The 19,041-nt window shown below is 38.2% G+C and overlaps 1 protein-coding gene across 1 annotated transcript; it reads left to right on the top strand.

Annotated features, from left to right (window-relative positions):
* The first annotated feature begins 274 nt into the window (after positions 1 to 274).
* CEP57L1 (centrosomal protein 57kDa-like 1) lies at positions 275 to 10,900 on the top strand. Its single transcript, XM_010014358.1, has 10 exons — positions 275 to 416; positions 2,083 to 2,262; positions 2,862 to 2,983; positions 3,388 to 3,492; positions 3,784 to 3,861; positions 5,641 to 5,739; positions 6,479 to 6,556; positions 6,661 to 6,890; positions 8,559 to 8,703; positions 10,685 to 10,900. Exons 1-10 carry the CDS (start codon positions 275 to 277, stop codon positions 10,898 to 10,900), a joined length of 1,395 nt encoding a protein of 464 aa, XP_010012660.1.
* Positions 10,901 to 19,041: the final 8,141 nt, after the last annotated feature.

Below are 19,041 nucleotides of genomic sequence, written 5' to 3'. Positions count from 1 at the left end.
TTATTAGAAAGCACCAGGAAACATCTTGGAAAATTTGGGGTGGTTGAAGAGAGGTATGTGTAATGTTATGAAAGGCATCATTTTGGAATTTCATTAAAATACAGGATTCATCTGAGGATTGGGCGGTGGGGGGAGTTGTGTTTAGTTATTATTTTGTTGCACATTATCTGGTTTGATATGAACACGGCCAGGGCCAGCCTAATGACATACTTCGAAAACTGTTACATAGCCTGTTAAAGACTTAATAGCCTTAAATAGCTCTGTTTTACAGGCTATGGATTTCGAATCAAAGAATAGTTTCGTAGGAAGCTTTCTTCAGCCACCAGATAGGATGCTTCCTGCAGGCTTTGCTTGTATAGAATCAAAAAAGTTGGCAGCTGTTGGTGGTGACAAGCCTTCTATCTCCAATAACCAAGGTAAAGCCAAAATATGTCCTTAAAGTGTTCTTTTTAATTGTTCCATGTGAAATCTCTTGAGAAAACTCTCCATTCTGTTTTACTTAGTTCAATGACTTACTGCAATTATCAGACTGACATTGTGACAGGATGTATATGTGTCCTGTGGGAGTAGTCTCCCTGAAGTCATATGTCTGGAATGGAAACTACTGCAAGTCTTCTAACATCCTCATAAACTTTGGCTTTGAAAATTGTTTAACTTAGAATTGTCAGACTTCCTCTAAAAGCAAAGGAAAATGCTTCAAACTCAGCAGAAGCAGTTAATGACTTCAAATACAGCAAAAAAAGATCATTCATGTGGTAGTGCACTGACTTGAAATTGGCTTTGTATAGTGGTATTAGACTCCTTCTAGCTTAAAATCACTTCTAAGGTTATTTGTGCAGTATGACTCCTTGGGAGAACTATTGAATGGCACAGAGTCCCAGGAAAGTTAGCAGCATGAAATGTAGTCTATACAAAATATGGGTCTATTATGGTTGTCGTGTGCCTTAATGGGTGATTACTCTCTGGAGCTTACCAGGAAATGCTTGGTGGTTTACCATATGTGGAGAGCTCAATGGATACCATGCTTGGGTTTGCTATCATGGACAACTTTACAGTATTGCACAGACATAGCCTATGTGTGCACATGTGTTCATTGTTCTTCACTTGAAGAATATGTGACTTACGTAGTAATCTTTTGTCATGCAGAGTTTGGGCTTTTTGGATTAAAATGGTCAGTTTAATGTTATGCAGCTAAGTGCTTAAGTAAGGAAAAGTTTGGCATGACAATAGAAAGATGGAAAAAGATCTTTTTGCTTTCTAGTTTCTGTCCTTTTTTTTTTTTTTTTTTAATGAATTGTAATGGGGCTATGATAGGCTGATGAGAGTTGTTATGGAGCTAGCAGTATTTACTGGGTATTCCTTTACTGAGAAAATTGGTACTGGGAAACTATTAAGAATTATAATATGTCAGAAAGAAGCTTGAGTTGTTACAGAATGTGTCTTAAACTTACACAGGTGTGTATATTTTTTGGAGAGCTAGTAGACTTTCCCTGTAGCTGAAATTGCGAACTTTATTTTGGCATAATTTTGACACATACTGATATGAGGATAAATGCAAAATCTGGCAGGCTTGTTTCTGTTGTTTAAAGAATCATCAAATACAAGAAACTAGACATTGAATCATTAGCTTTTGAAACAATAAGCTTTTTAAATGCATCATCTACTAAAATGCCCCTTTGTATCTGATTTCCCCCCTGACCCCGAGTTTGGTTTAGTTTTTTCAATCTGTCCCCATCAGTTGCATGGCACCAAAACTTGTGACCTAACCTGGATACCTGTGTTCCCTGTGTCTGTGTAAACAGAAGTCCCAGGGTTTGTTACACTCAATTTGCCACGATTTTTTTGTGCTTGCTGTCATTTAGAGTGAAGATAGTTTTGCTCACAGGACCTGTGCTTTACACCTCAGTTATGCAGTAAAGGTGCCCATTTTCTCCCAGATAAGTTCTTCATGTGTTAGTGTACTGCTTGGGAATATAATTTGTTTGAGTCATCCGAGGAAGAAAATTTAGGTAGTATTTTGCTCTTTGAAATAATAATAGTAGGAACTGTTACTTAAGGTGTAACTGTTGCATTGTTTGCTAGCTGTAGCGGCAGCCATGAAAACTCTTCAGGAAAAGATCCACTGCCTAGAGTTGGAGAAGTCAAAGGCTGAAGATAATCTATGCAGCCTTTCCATAGCAGCTGCTCAGTATAAGAAGGCAGTAGAGCATGAATCTTCCAAAAAGGACACAGCACATGAAGAACTGATGCAACAGAGGAAAGGTATTTCTCTTGAGTGATAAGGTGTAGCTACAGCAACTCCCAAGACTGCACAATCCAGGGAGTGTTTGTTTTGACAGACTTCTAAGTAATGCACTCCCCCATTTTTTTTTTTTTTTTTTTTTTTTTTTTTTGCTTCAGAATTGGGGAGGGGCAGGAGTTTGATATCTCAATAAAGTTGAAATTTTTTTTTGCATATATTAACCAAGTATTGCATAACCCATAAAGCTATTTTAAACAATAAGTAGATTTCAGGTGGCATGTTTAACTCCTGCCATAAGCAGGCAGTTGCTTACGTATATTACACAGCTAACTTGAGAAAAGTGAGGAGAAGGGAAGAAACCAGATTCTGGTTAGATATCTGCTGAAATAAATTGAATAACTGCAGTGCTCACATTTTTGGAATCCAAATTAGGAGCTAGCTCTGGAAAAACATTTTGATTCTCTTGTTTTATGTATAAAATATATTTTAAACATGGCTTGTTCAGACTAACAAAACTTTTCTTGCACGTTTTGAAGACAGAGAATTCCTCAATGAGATAACAGGCTGGCTAACTGTAACTCCCATTGCTGTACTGAATGTGTTTTGTTTCTCTCTGTAGATATAAACGTGCAGTTAAATGCAGCACAATCCCGCTGCTCCCTGCTGGAGAAACAGCTGGATTACATGAGGAAAATGGTCTCCAGTGCAGAACTAGAAAATAAAATGGTTTTAGAACAACAGGTGAAGCCCTTTAAGATACTAACAAAGTAGTGATACAGTTAAAAAGTATAGAAATGTGCATCATTTTTGCTCAGCTCTGCTCAGGGTGGTAGCAAACAGAAGCAATTTACTGTTTGACTGGCTGATGACAACCGTTCAGTGAATTGTATGAAAAGACTCCCTAGGTGGAACTCCTAATGAGCAAAACCGTGCTAATACTTGCACATTTGGTAGACAAAAAAGCTGCTGGAAGCTTAAGTCTTCTTTGTCTGCCTGCTGTTTTTCATCACTTAGCAATTTAAGAAATATGAAATTTAAACTATTTAAACACCTTTAGTGTAGTGTGTTTGGATTTTTGCTGCCTGAAATAATTTGAGTCAGCTGCCAACTCCATTCTTTCTTACTTTTTCTAGGCCCAGTTTCAGAAAGAGGAAGATCAGAACTGGTTGAAACTGCATGCAAAACTTGAAAAGCTTGAAATGTTAGAAAAAGAGTGCCTCAAACTTACTGCTACTCAGAGAATTGCAGAAGTAAGCATGCATGCAATGACAGTCTGAAAGTCATTCATTTGACATAATTTGTATGTCATACTTTTAATAGAACTACGTTTTGCAAGAGTTTTGTCTATTAAAGCTAAAGATCATAAAGCATACCTGACTGAATGCCATGCTGGTTTCATTTGCATGGGTATTTTTTCAGTCTGGGCTTTAAAAATTCCTACAGTCCTGTTTTATCCCAGATTACTGTTGCAACCTACTTCAGACTTCTGATTCAGCATAGCAAACTGAAGTGTGACTAATCATTCTTGCTTTCAAATTCAGGACAAGATCAAACACTTAGAAGAAAAGCTTTGTGAAGAAGAGCATCAGCGTAAGCTAATACAAGACAAAACTGCTCAGGTAGACAGAAAAGGTTTTATTTTATCTAATTTTTTATGACTGAAGAACTCCATTGTCTGTCTAAAATACCCTTTTTTAGTTCCATTTAAACTGCACATGTTTATTACCCAGGTAGAACTCCTGGAATACTACCTAAACCACTTATAAACTACATACTATAAAGCTTGCCAGGTGAGTTGCATATCCCAGTCAAGGAGGATTATACTTGGTTTTGTATTAATAATACACTTCATCAGCCTCAAAGCTGCTGTAAGTGATCTGGGTAGAAAATTAATTTCTAGAGAATCTGCAACTAAATCAGGTAATCTTAGCTTACAGTAACTAGAAAGTGGTCATATAAGAAACCTTATAACCCAAGCAAGGTTGGTCATTCTGTTTATTTTCCTCTTTTTGTTCAGATCTGCTGAAATATAATATATTGGACTGTATATGGAAAAGTCTTTAATCAGTGATATTGTTACATTGTTCATTAAGTGAGAGCTTGAATAATTCATTATTCTGTGAGGCTATAACCAGTTTCTTGGTCCACCATCCATCTGAGAGAGGAATATTTGCCAAAGAAAGTAACATCAAAGAAACGTTTTGTTAAAGGGACAGAGTAGTAGTATTCCAAAGCTCACTTCACTGAGAAGTACCAGCCATTTTAAAAGAGCAGTTGTGGTGGCATTCTCAGGGCTAGAGGGGGATGGTGCAGAGCTGAAGAATTGTATTGAAAGAACCTAGCCATAAGCAGAACTGACAGCTTAAATTAACTCATCACTGCTTTTAGTTTTTATACCTCATCCAAGGATGATGGGCTTTCATCAGTCCAGGAAGCTTGAAATAACATGCAGATTGTAACCCAGGTATCTGACCACCTCCAGAATTCAGCAGAATGACACAGTTGAAAACTTGCAGGTTTTGGGCTTCTTGCTTCAACTGCTTGCTGCTGCAGAGCAGAAGGCCTAGCTTGGAGATTTTATCTTCTGAGAAATATAGTAAGAATGACACTCAAAGATCAGATAGTCTGACTTGAACAGTAGTATAGATGTTTGCTCAAGAAAGGACTTAGGTGTAGTAAGCCAAGTCCTAAACTAGTATTAGTACCATCTTAGTTCACTGCAGGATGGATTTAGGTCTGTTAGATCTGGCTTGGGAAACAGAGTGTGGGGTGGTTCACTTCCTTTTGATGACAGAGAAGCCAGAATAACCTCATTTTTGTGATGGAGCTCCAGCACTGTTTAGCTGGAACTGTTACACATGCCAAAACAAAGTCCTTGTTGTACGTCTGATTTGGAATAGCTATTACCCTGTTTATCGTGGGACTTTATATTAGGCAAACTAGAAAGCAATCTGAGGATTGTCTGGCAGGTTTGACATCAGTGTCACACAGATCGGCTCAGTTCTCTTTGTAAGATCCAAATGTTCATATTATTTGGATTTTATGATCAGATCCCCAGCATGTGGCAGGATTGACTTATCACAGTTGCTGGTTGTCACAGTGGAAAAATACAGCTGCTGCATCTGAATTTGAAATTGAGGACTTCTAAGACAGAGCTGCAAGATCTGCCTGATACCCTGCCATCCTAGTAATCTGTTCAGTTTTTAATGCAAGATCTGCTTGATACCCTGCCATTTAAGTAATCTGTTCAGTTGTTAAGTGCATTTTATGTCTTCTTAGCAGGGCAGTTAATAATGCCCTTAATTGGTTCTCATCCATGCATGAAAGAGGGAATTAATTAAACTATGCGATTTCATACTTCTAATATTACATTTTTTCTTTTTTGCTTATTCCCACAGCTTCAAACAGGATTTGAGATAAACAGAATTTTGTTGTCTTCAGTGACATCTCAAAATGAACCTAAAAAGGAAAACGTGAAGAAGAAAAAAACTGAGAAGGTAAATGAAAGCTTTTGTTACCATACAGTTGCTGATAGCATCTGACTCACACAGAGATTGGAATTCCTGAAAAATGCTGATGTAAGAGGCAGTTGATGTGTTTGCTGCACTTTACTCCATTTCCAAAGGAAAACAGTGCTGAATACCTCTTTTGTTAGTTTTGTTTGGGGTTTTTTTTTCCTTTGGAAATTAAGACAGTGCTAGGGCTGGTAGGTAGCACCTCACTGGAAAACTTTCCCTTATCAGCATGACAGTAACCTCTGTTACACTCTTAACTGCCACTCCCCATGTCCTGTCTTAGCTACCTTTCAGTTTATCTAGCAAGATTAGTTTCCAAAGCAATTTTAACTAGGCATCTTAAGATAGTGTGTTTTGAGGGGATTGCTGGAATCAAGAGAATTCATTTTGCAACACGTTCCAGGTCAGTCAAAATTTTGCAAGTGTGGTTTTGCAAAATGAAGTAAGCAATGTTCAATTTCTTTAACGTCAACCTAACTGTCAAACCAGCTGCTAAATGCATCTAGAGTAAAATTTTCTTGGCTTGGCTGTTGAAAAGTCCTACTCTTTCCACATACAGGAGGGAAATTATTTTTTAAACTAGAGGGAAATAAAGGTGATACATTTCACTGCTTGTTTATTTTAATTTTACTTATTGGGGGAAAAAAAAAGTTTCAGATCATATTGTTTGGTCAGCAGTTTGGAATTTCTTGTCTTACTTTTTCTGACTATTTTATGGCAGAGAAATCCTACAGTGAAGAAAACGCACCTTTCACAATTACATGTAAAGGCTGGTGAACTACCTTTTGTGGCTGGGAAGGTGAGTGAAACCAAATGTTCTCACTAAATTAGCATCTACAGTTGGAATAAGTCTATTGTAATTATTAATCACTTACGCAAACCACTTAATAATTCTGCTTTAAGTCTGTCAGCTCCAGCCATTCTGTTAGTGCAAACGTTCAAAGTGTGTTGCACGTTATGAAGCAGCGCAATCCATGTATCTCATCACAAAGCCAAGGAGGAGCTACACGTGGGATTTCAGGACACACTGCACTTTCAAAATCTGTATCCTCTTGTTCCACATCACCTACTGCCACCAGGAGCCTTTCTGACCTTCTGCTGGCCATACAAGATGAACTGGGCCAGATGAGCTTGTGAGTACTCGTCCCTGATGTTACTAGTAAAAGTGACTTCGGTGGTAGCCCTGTGAAGCTACGTGTGCTATAATTGAACCTGGCCTGGTTTAATTGTAGGACTACTTATTAGCAGAATGACCTGAGCAGGCCTGATTGGTAGGATTTTTCTCATTCAAAAAATTCTTTCTGTCCTGTTGTTTAACTGATCTTGTGAGCAAGCAACATACACTTCAGCTGGATTTTTCTGCTTCCACATCCTATGCTTAGCCAAGTCACTACTGAAGTAACAGCTGCAGCAAATGAAAAGTCTTCCAGGCTTGTGCTTTTCAGAAATCTTAAACATATTCTGAGGTCTATGGATTAGACCAAGAATGTTCTCCTGGAGAAGGTTGCAAAGGTGATGTTAATGCTGAGTAGGCTTGCAGCATGCAGTCAGTCTGGGTGGTAATAGGTTAGTTCAGCTGTGGCATGACTAGTCCTGTTACACAATATCTTGGCTATTCCTTTGTACTCACTCTTTCTGTGTTTTCTCCATATATGGGTACCTGATGGGTTTTTGTGCTGAGATGGGCTGGTGTTCATACTCCTTCCTTCTTGATAGCAGAAGAACTTGCCAGTCCTGTAAGGGGGTTGTGGAAGAGGGACAGTCTCCTGCCAGAAAATGGGCAGGGTGTGGAAGAAGCTTATGCATTAGATGGGCGTATATGTATCTTTCTAGCCGTACAAGTAAATATGGATTACAACAGCCTCTTCTCAGCCATGTTCTTAGGCATCTTCCCATTAATACAAGCTTGTGGGCCAAAGCTATATAGCTGGTCATAGGATACATGTTGACATGATGATCTGTGGTTTGAACAGAGGAGGATGTGTTGGTTAAACCGGTTAGGGTGTTTACACTGATTTGAAATCCTTGATGTGGCAAAATCTAAACTGGTAATTAGTCTCTTCTTCAAAAAGCAATGTTCGGCTTGCTCATGGTAACTCAGTGACAGGCATTACGGTTTTTTATAGCAACAGCTGGTTGCTTCAACTAACCAGTCAAGGAGCAGCACATACTCAGAAAGCAGAAAAGAATCTGTGACCTTTGTAAGAAGTTTATTTAGCTGAGAGAGTATCTCTGTTTTTCACCAGTTCAGATACCTAAGTATCAAGGAGATCTACACAAATTCTTTTAATTAAGTTGGTTAATTAAACTGATTAAATTAATTAACCAGCACACCTCACTGCAAATCTTTTTGAGAAGAATATTTTAATTTGAATAATCTGTCAGAAAAACTATAATTTAAATGTACTAGTTTAAGCAATACTTTTCTGTATTAAATTAAGTTTTCAAAGTCTGGACTAAATTGGACAGGAAGTGAGAATACCATACTGCGTAGCTGTTGTTCAGTTTCCATATTCTCATTTTGCACACTGTTTCACATGTACTTATTTTGGCTTGGAAAGAGGGAGGAGTAAGATGTACATCAGCTACAAATGTGGAATAAGCAAATTAGTGGAAAAACTTTTTCTATTCTGGTGTGAATATATTCCATATTAATGTGTATTGTGTGAAAGCGTAAATCATGCTAAATTGATATACTTTGGAGAAAATGGCTAGTAACTCCTGCAATACACTGAAAATATTGGAAGAAGTCTCAGAGACTGTATCATGAATACTTTGTGTGCTATTCTTGTCTTTAATAGTGAGCATCAAGAACTTCTGAAGCAGATGCAGGAGACTCAAGACTCCGAAGTTCACAAACACCTAGAACAGGAGCTGGATTGCCTTGTAAAACAAATGGAGATTAAAGGAGAACAAATATCCAAGCTGAAAAAGCATGAGGCTACTGTAAGAATAAAATGTAAACTCTGGCTAGTAACACACTAGTAACACGATAGTGCCACAATTCTGCCTCCTGTTGTCATTAACTAGAGTGTCACTGGAATGCTTAAGCCAGGGTGTTCCAGATGGGTGTTTATAATTAGGCTGCTAGCTCGGTGTTCTTGTACCTCCAATTCCTTCTTCAGATCAAGAACAAATGCTTACAGCTGACAGCTAGGAACATACGCTAGTGGGAGAACTTTCTGCTCTGTGGTGGTTCTGCAAAACAGCTGAGTGGCTCCTTCTGTCAGTTCTGCTCACTGCATTAAGACAAACTGTTGAAATTTCATTCCTTTGTCTTCTGTTGCTTTGGGGAATGAGAAAATAGAAGCTATAGGTCCCATACAGACTGGATTAAATGTCTTTTGTATTACAGAAATATTGAAGCTTTTTATTAACCAAATAGTCTGTTCACCACAGCTTCTCCAAAATCGTAGCCAGACAAGTCTTTCAGTTTTGTTTAACTCCTAATCTGTACACGTTCTATCAGTATGTGTTTTAGAGCCATAGATAACAGCTTTTAGTCGTGCCCATAAAAAAATCACACACTTTTGTAGCAATTTGGTGTGGAGCATATGATAAAAAATGCAATCCATAGTTCTGTCTGATAGTTTTCTGTTCTTCCATCTTATGTTTCCAGATAAATAGACTCACCTAAGAACTTTGCTTATACAGGAAACAAAACAAAACTCATTGTGAGACCTTAAGAAAGGAAGAGGTGATAGTTAATTTAAATCTGATAATTTTTAGTCACGTTCATACTTTGATAGATTTTACTCACTCAAATCTTTCACTGTCCACATAACTGCAAGCACAGAGATGCTTGTGTTAAAGTAGAATTGTCAGAGTTGCATGTTAGGAATATGGACAAAAGACATTGACTGTTGCATCCTCACTACCTCTCTTGGCAATGTCAACTCTTTTTTTGACAAATCTTTTATATTCTTGAGGAGCCAACAATTACAGTGTTACTCCTTGCCTCAGAATCTTTCTGATTTCATCCTCCAGGAACAGTAGACAATGGACAAACAACTGCACCTTTGTTTATTCCTTTTGTATATCTTTATGGCTAGAGTCTGCCGTCCTTTTGGGATGATGAGGAGAGGAATAGCACATAAAATGTGGTGCAGCCTGGTTGTCATCCTTGCCAATTATCAGCCTGTAGATCTGCTGGCAAAATCTGTGCTTTTGTCAGACCATACGCCTTAGGGTCATGATGTAAATAACACATTCTTTGTCTTTGTCTGATTATTGTCCATCATGCCCTAGTTATTGATGCATATTTCTACTTTTAGAACCCGTCACACTAAAAATTCCATAGTCATCTCTGTGTTTCACAGTTAATAGTATGTTCTAGAATGCAATACAAGTTAATTATTTTTAGAAATGGACTTAAAGCTTAAATTGGCATATGGAATGCTTCCAGCCTAATTTTATCTTCAGGAGTGACCTTTTTATGCCAACTGCAAGTCAAGACTTATTATTTGTCATTAAAAAAAACATTCTTCATCAATCAACCCTATTTGTTTTGTTTTCCAGTTTTGTTATGTGGCTTCAAAGTAGGCTGCTTAGATACAGTAACCAATAATAAACAGTGTACATTTTATAGGTAAGTTGGGGGAGAGGCTGGTTAGGGTAATACAATCAGAAATGGAAAAAGACCGTTGTAAATATAATTGTTGACTGATGACATTCCATCTCTCTCAAGCAAGCATTTTTACCTTAGGGAGTTCAACAACCCTTTAAGTGTGGGTGAGGTCAGTTTTCTGTAGTGCTTTCTGTTACAGTGAGACAGCTGTGTGCAAGATTAGTAGGTTTCAATTTTCATTATTTTTTTTAAATGTCCGTTAGACATCTTTAGTTTGGAGTTTAGTAGAAGTTCAGTAAATTCTACAGCTGTAGGTCTTCTGAGTATGTAATAATTTTAATTAGTAATCTTTTTTCATAGGTGCAGAAATTAAAGAGAAAAACTCAGAAACTGAAGCAAGGGGCAGCTCAGGTCAAACTGAAGTGTGGTGACCAAAAGGAAGCAAAAGAGATTGCAGTCACTGTAAGGGAAAGTATATGCAAATCTTGTCCTGGGCAGAAAAGCAGAAGCTCTCTTCAGCTGCTAAAAAATGTGCGGAAACTTCAATCAACACTGAAGAAAGATGATACAATGTAGGAACAATAGTTCTAAAGTTTACTGTGATTTATGTTTTTAATTTCACAAAATACCTTTAAAAAATAAAATAGATATAGCATAGATATAGATACACATTCTGAACTGCCTACTCACTAACAGGCCAGTTTGTTCACCTGAGAATTAACTTTCATGCAGAGTAGCTATAACTCAACTACACTGGCTTGTAATAAAGTGTTTTAATGGATTAACAAAATGCTTACTTGTTAACTTGTCAAATAAATTTTTATACTTTTTTTACACTTAGAATAGCATGCCATCTTTGGTGTCCCATTCCCCCTGCTGCCAGGAGATACTCAGAACTTTTTGAGAATGACTTGGGCTACTGCTTCTGTTCAAATAAAAATGGTAGTTTTCCTTTTCCCTCAAAACTGAAGATTCAGATCATTGCAACTGAGGCAGAAGAAGAGGTATTGTCTCTTATTTATATACTTTTTCATTATAATTAATGTTACTACTCTATAAGCGTTATTGACAGTTTTAGGGACAGGTAGGGACTGGCATCCCATGACTTGGTTAAACCATAAAAACATGACAGTCTTCTTGATAAGTGCATGGAAAGGGCCACTACCAAAAGCTTGGGTGCTTGTCTTCTCATTAGCAGAACCTGTTTCTATCACAATATAAAAAAATTGAGCTGTCACAAAGGAGACCTTGAGCTGCTACTAGTACATATTGTGGAATTAGTGTACTCAATACAAACATGAGATGGATCTTTATGCTAATGGTGAGTGTGCTCTTTTCCGTCCCCCATTATGTACATATGGTAAAAGACATAACTGATTTCAAATCAACACTGGTTATTTAATTGCAGTAAATTCTTGTCTTGAGGCTACTGACTGACACTGCTTTTCCTGGGTGTTTGCATATGTGAGAAAAAAATAGCTTCTTGGGGATGTGTCAATGAAATTCTGCTGCAAGAATGAGAGAGAGAATGCAGTGGTAAGAATAAAAATTTGGGTCATGCTCTGTTATCAAGGGATTTGAATAAAGGCTAGTAATGATGTATGTTCCTAAGGGGGAGTTGGGCCTTTGGATTGGTAAGTTTTGTTCTGGCATATTTCAAGACAAAGGATTAAGAAAAAAATCAGAAAGTTAATTTAAATTTAGAATAGACTGATACAGTCTTTGACCGGAGTTGGTTTTGTGAGAATTTAGGGGTGAGGGATGGAGTTTATATGCCCTAAACATCTTTAGCAGAACTGTGGAAGACCAGATTGTTCAGCTGATATTCACGGATGTGTTTCCTCCACTGTGTGAAATTGTATAGACATCCTTCTTACTTATGGATTATCTCTGGCTTAAAAGAGCACGTTGTATGCTTAAAAGCACTTAAACATAATTCTGAGCATGTTTTTTTCCTGGTATAGATAGCATTTCTAAGGTAGATTTAAACATCTCTGGACACTGAAATCACTGATACTGGAGACAAAAGAAAAGTAAGTATTTCTGCTATTAACATTTTGAGATTGTAGGTATTCTGCTGCCACGAGATATGCCTTTGCAATTCCGAGGGGTGGTTAAATAATCTCTGAAACTCTGTACCCATGTGTGAGAGAGCAAGCGAGAAGGGATTTACCAGTCCCTAAGGATCTTAAAACATATTTCATCCAGAGGTCCATCCTTAGACAAAAACATCAGGTATTGCACGGAGAGAGAAAAATTACCAGCAATTTTCTCCAAATGCATAAAACCAGGTAGAGTGACTTTGCATGGTGGCTTTGGCAGGAGTGAGAGCAAGCAGCACCCCAGGCTTGCAGCTATGCAGCTCCTATAGCTTGGGGTTGCAACAGGGACAGTTGGGCCTGTCCAGGCAGGGAACTGGCACATCAATCACCTGCTCCCTCTGTGCCTTGACCTGTTTTTTTTTTATTGGCTATAGAAACTCAGGGAGAAGAGGCCATTTTGGAGCTAGAGCTGGAGAAGGAGGGCCCTGGTTTCCCTCTTGGACAAGGGGCTGCGGTGGAGGGCAACAGCTTTGGGTTGGTCAGCCAGGTACTGGATGGGGCAGTGCTTAAATGATGGAAGCATTGAATAGTCTAGTCTTCAAAATGTGTATGCCAACTGGGAGTGTCCAGTCCCAGAATAAAACTGCTCTGTTTGCCTTTCTGTGGGGCAAATGGCTGGACGGAAAGGGGAAAAGATGAGCCTGGTCCTGTCTGCAGCTGGGCATTTCGCATCTTTGCCTGCTTTAGAGTGGGATGGGGAGCTGAAAAAGCTGTTTTGCTCAGAGCCAAGAGCTGGAATTTGAGAGGGAAAAATACGAATGGATGATATGTGAGCTTTCAGTAACTGACAGGGGTACATCACTTGTGTTTCAATTCGGAAGGTTTCACTGTATTTTAATAATTCTTTTGTGCTGCTTTTTTTCCTGGAGCTTGTCTTTCTCTAGTGCATGTGTTTTTAATCACTAAAGTAAAGCAGATGCGCTCTGGTGTGGGCAGAGAGAGTCAAACCGGATACAAAGGAAGTGTATCCGTAACAAGTTTTCTTGCTTGAAGAAGCGTGGAATATCTGTTTTCAGATTGTATGTTGGGTGTGCGAGGCATAGGGTAGGAGATCAGCTTATGTATGTATGTATGAACTTATTTTTTTATTTATTTATTACCATATTCACAGTTTGAGGCAATTGTCAATCACATAAAGTAAGTCTTCACAGAAATACATAGCGATGAATAATTCTGCAGAAACCCTCAGTGATGAAATTAAGCTTGTGCACAAGTGCTGGCGAAGTTCAGTTCTGCAGAAATTAGGCAGGCACATCACAGTGAGTTTTTCTGGGATCTGAATGCTTCATGTCTTATGCTCCAAAAAAGTTCTGGCCTGGAACTGCATAAATGTACATTTGGAGAAAGCACAGTGGGTAGAGCAGGCTTCTTCACAAGTACAATATGTTTTGGCTTAATAAGTGCTTGCTCTGCTCTTTTACAGATCCTCATTTTGATTTATATCCTGCATGGTTTTGTTTGTCTTCTCAGCTGAAACTGCATATTTCTTTCTTTTTTCTCTCTCTCTTTTTTTTTTTTTTTTTTTTTTTTAATGAACATTTTGAATCTAGCTATACAGGGCAGCAGTCAAGAATACACAGTGATCACAAAAAAGACTAATTGGTTTATTTACTCAAAATCCAGGTTCTTTTACGCTCTTATACAAAATTGCCACAACAGGTTTTGTTAGTATTTGAATCTGCAGCCTTATTTTATGGCTAGACATTAAGGAAATCATGTAGGTCAAACAGTATAATTAAAGATATAGACCAGCAAATTGTATCCAGTAATAGTTCACTTTCCTGCTGCTAATCAAATATGCTAGCACAAATTAATGGCTTGTTACTTAAGCGTGCTGGAAAGACTTTGTTCTAGTACAAGAGGCATTCAGTTTGAGCATGTGTGTTACAATCTTCTAACCAGCAAAGCTGGAGGTTGAACATAGCTATAAATCGAGTGTGTTCTGGGAATAGAAGCTGGCAAAAACACTCCCAGTAAAATAATCAGGGCAGGATCTTGCTGGGATTTGGACGCTGGCTAACGTAACTAAGTGCAGATGTTTGTGTGGACTGAAAGACATTCCCAGAATAAGAGTCCTGTACAAACACACGGTGATTTTTATAGCAGAAAAAAACCCAAGGAAGTGAGGATAATAAAACATATGCTCATATTTCTGATAAAGCATTTTCTGTTTTCCTCAGATTGCCTGTACTGATGTAGGCAAGGCTGCCTCTGCCACATCCCTGGTTGAGGCCTGTTGAAGCTTCTGTGAAGTCACTTGGGTTGTGGCTCTGGTGCTTACCTGAAGGTCTCCGTGGGTTCTCAGTGTGAGTACCATAGTCTCTCTTCCATCAGCAGAGGAGTAAGCATTTCTGAAGGTGTTACCCTAAGGTAACATCTAAAACAGGTCAGGTGAATCTTATCCCAGCTGCCTGGTTTTCTCTACCAAGTGAGTCTGGGGTTAATGGTGAAATGGAATGAAAATATTTATACTGTACAGAGTTTAGCCAGATAAATGCTGAAGAAATATGGCTCTGAAGAAATCTTGCCTCTGATTTCTGGGAATTCTGAGTTAGCTCTTCAAAATCTTCTGAGGTATTGGGTAAGTCCTGGGTTGCTGACAGCCTGGGAATCCTGTGCATTGCCCCGTGTACAACCATTTTTCCTCCTGTTTTTGTGCTGGCCTCTCGTTCTTACTATAACTTCCCCATGATGAGTTGTCCAATTGACCAAAACTAGGAAATTGGGGTTTCAATAGTGTACGGTTCAGGAAAACACAGACTGCTATAGGATTTTATTTTGCTCATAATTGAGATGACTTCTGTTTGCAACTTGGATTTATTTATGGGCAGCTTTACTCTTTTGCCAAAAGTTTCGCTCTATACCCAGAAATAGTAATTTATATTCCCATTGCATCACTCTGCTACCCTAAGTTTACTTCTGTGTCCTCAAAAAGCTGAGCTAAGTAATTGCCGTTAGTTTTACAGCTCTATCTGAATTATTTTAATCCCTACTCCACTGCCTGTGTAGTGGCATAATTTCTTTTCTCTTGGTTTTTTCTTATTTATATAGCCAAAGAACTGCCTGCTCTTTAATTTCCTTAACAATTTTAAGTTTAGCTGATGTTTCTTGGTTTAATTCTGGGCTTCCTGGCCTTTGGGTTTGGTTTTTTTTTTCTCTTTTTGTTTTTTTTCCTGTTTTGATTCTCTGCCTTTTCTTGATGACTTTTTGGTTGGCTCTAGCACCCTCACTTCCAGCTTCTTCCCCCTCCTTTTATTTTGAGGGTAAATTCCAGTTCACTTTTTACCATTGATTTGAAGATTCTCCAGATTTGTCAGTATTAAAGTCCTTGAGATATTAGTTGCATTTGAGTTTTCTAATTACTTTTATGAATTTCCCTAAATTAGAGCCTTTTGGATGTTAACAGTTTACATTCAGGTCTGGTTTTGTTCTTCCATTCTAACCCAGATTATAATCACTTCTGTAATGTTCTCACCACTTACCAAAACTGTCTGAAATATCACTTAGGTTCAGTAACCAATTGAAGGCACTTCTAGAGCACAGCAGACTTTTTTTTTTAGTACTAATCTAGTAAAAATGTTTATCTTCATTCCCCGAAGTAAATAAACCTAATGCACATAAATTCCCTTTGACCTTTGAATGGTGCTAGCCGTTCATAAATGTCAACTCATTAAAATACCAGACTATCTCATTACTCTTACCATAAATTAGTTTTTTTCAAAGCATTTCATGTCCTGCTGCCGAGGTGTGGTTGCTATTCTACCTTGTTTATATTATGCCCATAGTGTCAGATTTCACGTCTTACGCTGTTAGTTCAAGCTCTCTGTTTGTAGTATATAAATATACTGGCAGCTTACCACTGATTTCACCTATACCCCTGCTTGCACTCAGTAAAATCTTCTAGTTTTATTTTTTTAGGTAACCCTTCCTCATTCTAGTCATCCTGTCCCCTGCCGTTTCTTTATATTCCTCTTTACCTGAATTTCCTGTTCTTCTCAGCTGTGAAATCCAGGTGCAGAGATTTGAATTCTCCAGTTCCTTCCCACAGTTGCTTAATTTGCAGCTCTTCTTATCAGTGAGCCCAGTCCCCTAACAAGAGACAAGATTTGCCCAAGACCTTGGGATACTATCCACCAGGAAAAAACCCCGAAAGCTATGTTCTGCACTGCTGTATTCAGCCTCTTGGCCATCCCATGTGTTTGTCAAGTCAAACCTGTGACTAGACCAACAGCTGTTATCTTTCAGTGCTCTGTCATGAAAGAAAAATGGAGAAATGTGCCCAGAGCAGCCAAACAGTCTGCAAACCTCTGAGAAATAGATGCTACAGATGGTTGCTCTGTGAATGATTAAAAATGAACTAGCCCATTCTTCCCATTGCTTCCAAGAAAGAAACCTCAAATCTTTCCACAAGGTCTTGCTTCTTACCTTAGAAAGACAATTTCCTTCTTTTTTTATTTTCTTATTGATTATGCCCCTCACTGACAAGCGAATAGAGTAACTGTAATTCCAGATGTTGGGAAGAAAGCATGGCTACTTTAGAAATTCTCACAAAGCAAGTGTTTCCCATTAGACCTAAGTGAATTTGGTATAGTAGATTATTTGCAGACAGTACATTTGTCAAAAAGTGGCATTTCTTGCAAATTCTTTTGTTTCTTTTATTTTGGTCAACTTCAAATAGTAGCTTCAGGTGAGAAAAATGAGGAGAAAATAGATTCTGAATGTCAGCTTATTTTGTTTCAGAAAAAAAATGAAAGCAATTTTTCAATTTTGCTTTTGTGAAATGTTTTATTCAGCACATCAAATTTAATGTTTAATTACCTAAACTTTCTGAAGTGTCCTTAAGAAACAGGGTGAAGGAGGGAAGAAATGGCATTTGTTAGTTAAATGCAGGAGGATACTTGAAAATATTTGGCCTGAAGCATTTTTCTCATATTTACCTCAGGCTGGCTACCAAAATGGGGAAAATCACATTTGCCCAATTCTGTTCCTGATACTAAAAGAAAAGTCTTCTTGTTAAAGGAGATGCTGAATAAACAATTCTTTAATGAAGTTGCCACATTCTATATATTGTCTATATAGGGAATTTGTGCTTTTTACATGGACAGTTCTCCAGGACCAGAATTCACAAGTAATTTGCTCTTGAGAAAGGAGCTTCTTTTCAACTGCTTTGTCTTTTGGTCTACTAAGCCAAAATACGCAAAATGGATGAAGTATAACAAATCTCTTCTACTGAGAAGGTCCAGCAGCTGGAACAAGAACTAGCAGCACAGGTGGCAGAGCTGAAAGCAGAAATAGGAGACAACAGAATACTCCTGAAGAGTAGGGCATGCAGGTATACCAAGCAGGGCGTGCAGGTAACAAGAATTTCCTAGGAAATGAAGGAGAGAGTCAGATTATAACAATACATTGTGTCTATTCTTGGGGGTTTTTTTGTCATGATACAAAAGTCATGTGTCTATATAACTGTTCAATTTCAAGACCTGAATGCACACATGGGAGCCAGGAATAGTAAGCTTTTTCATTGTGTGTCTACCACAGAATTATGGTTGAAATGGAAGAGAATGTCAAAACAAACTAAACCTATTTCATGTTGTATATTATAAGCAAACCTTTAAATCTCCCTAGCATGTCAAGTATTTCCTTCTTACAGTGAGAAGGAAGTGGCTTCAAACATAACACAGGGCTGTATAAACACAGTGATCATTTATAAGATGGATGCTCTTTCTTTCCTCAGTGATGATGAGATGCTAGCTAGCTATAACAATGTACCCAGGCTTGGCATTGTGCTTCAAGGAAGCTGTAGACTACGTGGAGAATATGTGGGGGAAAACAGGTGAAGAACGCTTGACTAGGACTTAAAAAGGAAAAGAGCTGGACTTACGTACCCAGTCCATTTTTTGTAGATTGTAAGTTTTCAGACACAGGGGAGATTGCTGTAAAGATGAAGGGAATAAGCTTCTGTTTGTACTTACGAACAGGACAAAAAGTAATGGGCTAAAATTCACGCTTTCCAAAGATAGTGTAAGTAAGTTAAACACTGATAGCAGAATAGGAGGTTGCTGACCATCCATGATGGTCATCCATCTTTATGAACAGAATAGACAAACATCTTTAAGGAACAGATTTACTTTTTCCTGCCTTAGAGCAGTGGAAGTGGTAGTTGATCACAAAACCCTTTCCGGTCTTAACCTCTTTAGAGCTCTGAAGTGTTCCAGTAGAGTTTCCTGCATGTTGCTTTTTTAACGGCCCAGTTTTCACCTATGTTTTTAATTTTCATGCATTCATTTTATTCAGTCTCATAAAGACTATGTACTCTATTCTTCCTGTAAATATATTGATCATAGAATCATAGAATATCTTGAGTTGGAAGGGACCCATAGGAATCATTAAGTCCAACTCCCTGTTCCTTGCAGTACTTCCTAAAACTGAACCATGTGCCAAAGAGTGTCATCCAGATGCTCCTTAAGCTCTGACAGGCTTGGAACTGTGACCACTACCCTGGAAAGCTTGTTCTAGTGACCAATCTCTCTCTCAGTGAAGAACCTTTTCCTATTGTTCAGTGTTGATGCATGAGAACTAAAAAATAGTTCTCCTCCAGAAGTTTACTCAGCCCTT

The sequence above is a fragment of the Nestor notabilis genome, unplaced genomic scaffold, assembly GCF_000696875.1.
Source record: "Nestor notabilis isolate BGI_N333 unplaced genomic scaffold, ASM69687v1 scaffold14635, whole genome shotgun sequence".
Classification (NCBI taxonomy): Eukaryota; Metazoa; Chordata; class Aves; order Psittaciformes; family Psittacidae; genus Nestor; species Nestor notabilis.
The sequence above is the reverse complement of the archived record's forward strand: the minus strand, read 5'-3'. Positions and strand labels throughout refer to the sequence as shown.